Source organism: Nanorana parkeri, unplaced genomic scaffold (assembly GCF_000935625.1).
Source record: "Nanorana parkeri isolate BGI_ZX_2015 unplaced genomic scaffold, ASM93562v1 scaffold3050, whole genome shotgun sequence".
Lineage (NCBI taxonomy): Eukaryota > Metazoa > Chordata > Amphibia > Anura > Dicroglossidae > Nanorana > Nanorana parkeri.
In genome coordinates, this window is record NW_017309318.1 from 48,517 (window position 1) to 52,299 (window position 3,783).

Here is a 3,783-nt window from a genome sequence, read left to right on the forward strand (position 1 = left end):
TTTTTTTTTTTCATCTTCTGCAGACTGTAAAAAAAAAAAATCATTTTGCTGCAACAGAATTCGTCCAATAACGAATTTCGTTGCGTCAAAATGACATTAGGGGGAACAAAAATGACAGTCTGCAGAAGATGAAAAAAAAAAAGCCTGAGATTCCCCCCCAATTCATACCAGACCCTTTAAGTCTGGTAGGAATGTTAGGAGAATGCCAATTCAAAAGCAAAGGAAAAAAAAACTTTTAACTTGACTCACCCTGGAATTGAACCTAGGACCCTACTATAGCCTCTGTACTGTAAGCACAGATGTCTGGCTTCCTAACGTCATTTTGCTGCAACGAAATTCGTCCAATAACGAATTTCGGGAAATCGGGAATTTCGGATTCGTTTGCATTCGTCTTAGCTGTAATTCGGAATTCGGATGCATCCGAATCTCCGAATTTCCAAAAATTCGTCCAAAACGAATTTCGGAACGAACCGAATCGCACATGTCTATTGTCCTCTACAATTTGCTGAATGCAATTCACTGTGTGTTAAAATATATATGCATGATGGGCACCCTGTGCTATGTGAAATCTAACATATGCTTTTGTTTCTTTCATTTACAGATTTCAAGGCCCCCTTGGACTTCCCAGGCTTAGTAAAAGATGCCATAAATAAGAAAGTTGACCTTTCCAAGCTGGTGACACACAAGTTGCCTTTTGAAAAGATCAATGAAGGCTTTGAACTCATGAGAAATGGAAAGTGGTAAGCAGTTCTTTAAAATTGCCTTTTTGAAATCATAATAATCAACTATACAAATAATATTACCATAAATTGAATCCCTCTGTTGTGGTTTTTAAATACAGTGAGCTTAGCTCACATACACAATTTACCATAAGTAGTAGGGATGCACCGATATATCGGTCAGTGAAACATATTTGCCAAACATGGCACTTTTGGCAAAATGCTGAAAGTGAAATTTTTTGGCCACAATAGTGGTGCATCCGTGATTTCTCTCCTCCACGCTGGGCGCTGCTCTGTGTCCCAGCAGGGAGGAGAGAAACTGTTGCAGGAGGCCAAGCAGTGCGGGAGGAGAGCGCTGTAAGTGGCTAGTGTCTCTCCTCCCCGCACCGCTCAGCCTTCTGTGCCAGATCAGAAGAGCAGCGATGTGGGCATCCTTTACTGTCATTACTGTGACAGGAGGCTGAGCTCTCCTCCCGCACCGCTCAGCCTCCTGTGACAGGTGTCAGGATGGAGAGCGGGTACAAACACTCAGTGATCAGTGATCGCTGAGTGTTTGTAAATAATTGAGAACATAGTATGTTTACTGTGTCCTCAATTATGAATGAATGGGAAGTGATCTACATCACTTCCTGTTCATTCACGATTGTGGATATAGTAAACATACTGAGGAGAATTTATCAAAACTGGAGCAGACAAAATCTGGAGCAACTATGCATGGCAACCAATCAGCGTTTCCCACTGGCGGAACTACTAGGGTCGCAACAGTCGCAATTGTGACCCTGGTAGTTCCCCCACTTGCAGATTGTGCCGCTCCTTCCCTGCCGCACAGTCACCCGGAGCATGTACGGGTGGCTGTGCGGTGGGGATGGAGAGGATGTCACCAGTCCAGCAGACGGGCAGCACATTCTGCTGTGTGAGGACCCTCTCCTCTTAGCCCCACTCCCTGGCCGCCGAGATGAGGAAGAGGGCCCTGCAGGAGAGGAAAGATAATTCTGGAGTGGGAAGTGTGTGTGTGGGGGGGTGGGGGTGGTGGGCAAGTGTGGACTGTTGAGAACGCTGACGTAGTCGAATTTGTCGACCTCAGCATCTGCGCTTGCGCACAGACCAGTATGATCGAGGAAACCGGGATTTATTCACAAAGTATTTTGTTTAAATCGTTAATTGTGAGTCTTAATAATATTCCATCCTTCATTCACTGACATGCACGGTATATTATTAACGGTCACAATTAACCATTACAAACGAATACTTTTTAAATAAATGCCGGTTTCCTTGTCAATCCAATCTGTACGTACACGCAGATACCGTGTCGGCGTTCTCGACAGAACACCGGCACTAAAATTTTAAACAAGCGGCTGCCTGAGGTCCTGCACTTGCTGGGGACCTCAGCAGCCTTTTTGTTAACCATGCGGTGCCATGGCGGTTGGGGGGTGCCCCTTCATGGGGCACCCCCAACCAGCTGCTCCAGATTTGCTCCAGATTTTGTCTGCTCCAGTTTTTATAAATTCACCCCCCACTATGTCCACAAGTTATGAATGAACAGGAACACTCAGTATAGAGGGGCTGCAGAAAAAGAGATTGAGGACTCTGCGTCCTCAATCTCTTTTTCTATTTTAAAAGGGAAATATCAGGGGTCTTTTTAGACCCCTAATATTTCCCCAAAGCCCCTAAAAGTAAAGTAAAAAATAAAAATATTTTATAAAAAATGAATAAATAAATACAAATAAATAAAATGAAAAAGTTTATAAAAAATAAAAATAAAATATTTTTAAAAATTTGAAAAAGTTAGAGTAAAAACATTTTGGGTTTCGTTTTGGTTTTGAAATGTTCTTTTCGGTGAACCTCTAATAAGTAGTGATGTTTTACCCCTACTTCTGAAAATATAGCACCACCTAACAGAACTTGGAAAAGTGGGACACCCTACAGGGGAGCAATAAGTGGGCATGGCTTACAATGTGTTCAATATTTGGCATGGCTTAAAGGGGCATGGGTACACAGAACCTCAACATACTCACACTATGCACTGCACACATTTGTCGCAGTCCTTGCAGCCAATCACAAAATACCTCTTACTTACTGTGATAGGAATGAAAGTCTCACAGATGAAAATAAACCTAATGGATAATTTTTAAAACTTGATTACCAGCCTCTATATTCAATACCCCTTCATTACCAGGCCATTTTTCAGTTTTCAGTGATGCTGTGACAGTTTGACTGACCATTACTAGGTTATGCAATACTGTACCCAAATGAATTTGGCATCATTTTTTGAGACAGGTAGAGCTTTCTTTTAGTGGTACTTTATATCACCGGGTTATAAAACAAATAAAAATGGCAGGACAATACGAAAATCCCCCATATTACCCCTTTTTGTAAAAAAGACACACCAAGGTGATCTAATGTTTTGCCACAATGTTTTGGATAAGAATAAACATGCGTGTGCTGAAGTTGTTAAAACATGGAACGTGGCAATGGTGCACTAGATACAGAGCAGCAAAGCTCATATACAGAGAGAAGAGGGGGTGAAGGGGTTGATCTATAGGCTACATACAGTAGGGTGACAGAGCTGGGGGGTTAATGTGCAGATGTATAGGATAAGATACGACTGCAGAGTACACAGGACAGCACTGGATTTCTGGCAGGATTAACTGGTATTTTTTTTGCAAGTATCAAACAGATATAACAAAACACTTTCATTGGTATATTTAACAGACCAAAAGAAAGCAAATCCAAAAACCATTGTTAGGGTTACATTTCATTTAATCATCTACTTTACACTTAAACAGCTTTATAATTGGGCAGCAGGGTCAGTAGATTAAAAACCAAGATTATTAAACACATTGAGGGGAATTTATCAAAAGGGAGCAGACAGAATCTAGAGCAGTTGCTTTGAAAATTAAAGATATAAACTGAATGGTTTCCATGGGCAAATTGCTCCAGGTTTTATCTGCTCCAGAAAACTATTTTGGTCTTGCTATGGAGCCCCGTGATTTGTAGTTACTCCCCTGGATTAGTATCCTTTTTGTGGAAATATGATTCTCATATCTAGTTTTGTATTATGCCT

General features: G+C 41.4%; 1 protein-coding gene across 1 annotated transcript in view; it reads left to right on the forward strand.

Moving 5' to 3' along the window:
- The window catches only part of LOC108802711 (alcohol dehydrogenase 1-like), a 22,743-nt gene extending 21,999 nt beyond the window's left edge, over positions 1-744 (forward strand). The window contains exon 8 of the mRNA XM_018574569.1: positions 602-744. Within this exon, the coding sequence (XP_018430071.1) occupies positions 602-744 (143 nt within the window). The remainder of the gene's footprint in view (positions 1-601) is intronic.
- Positions 745-3,783: the final 3,039 nt, after the last annotated feature.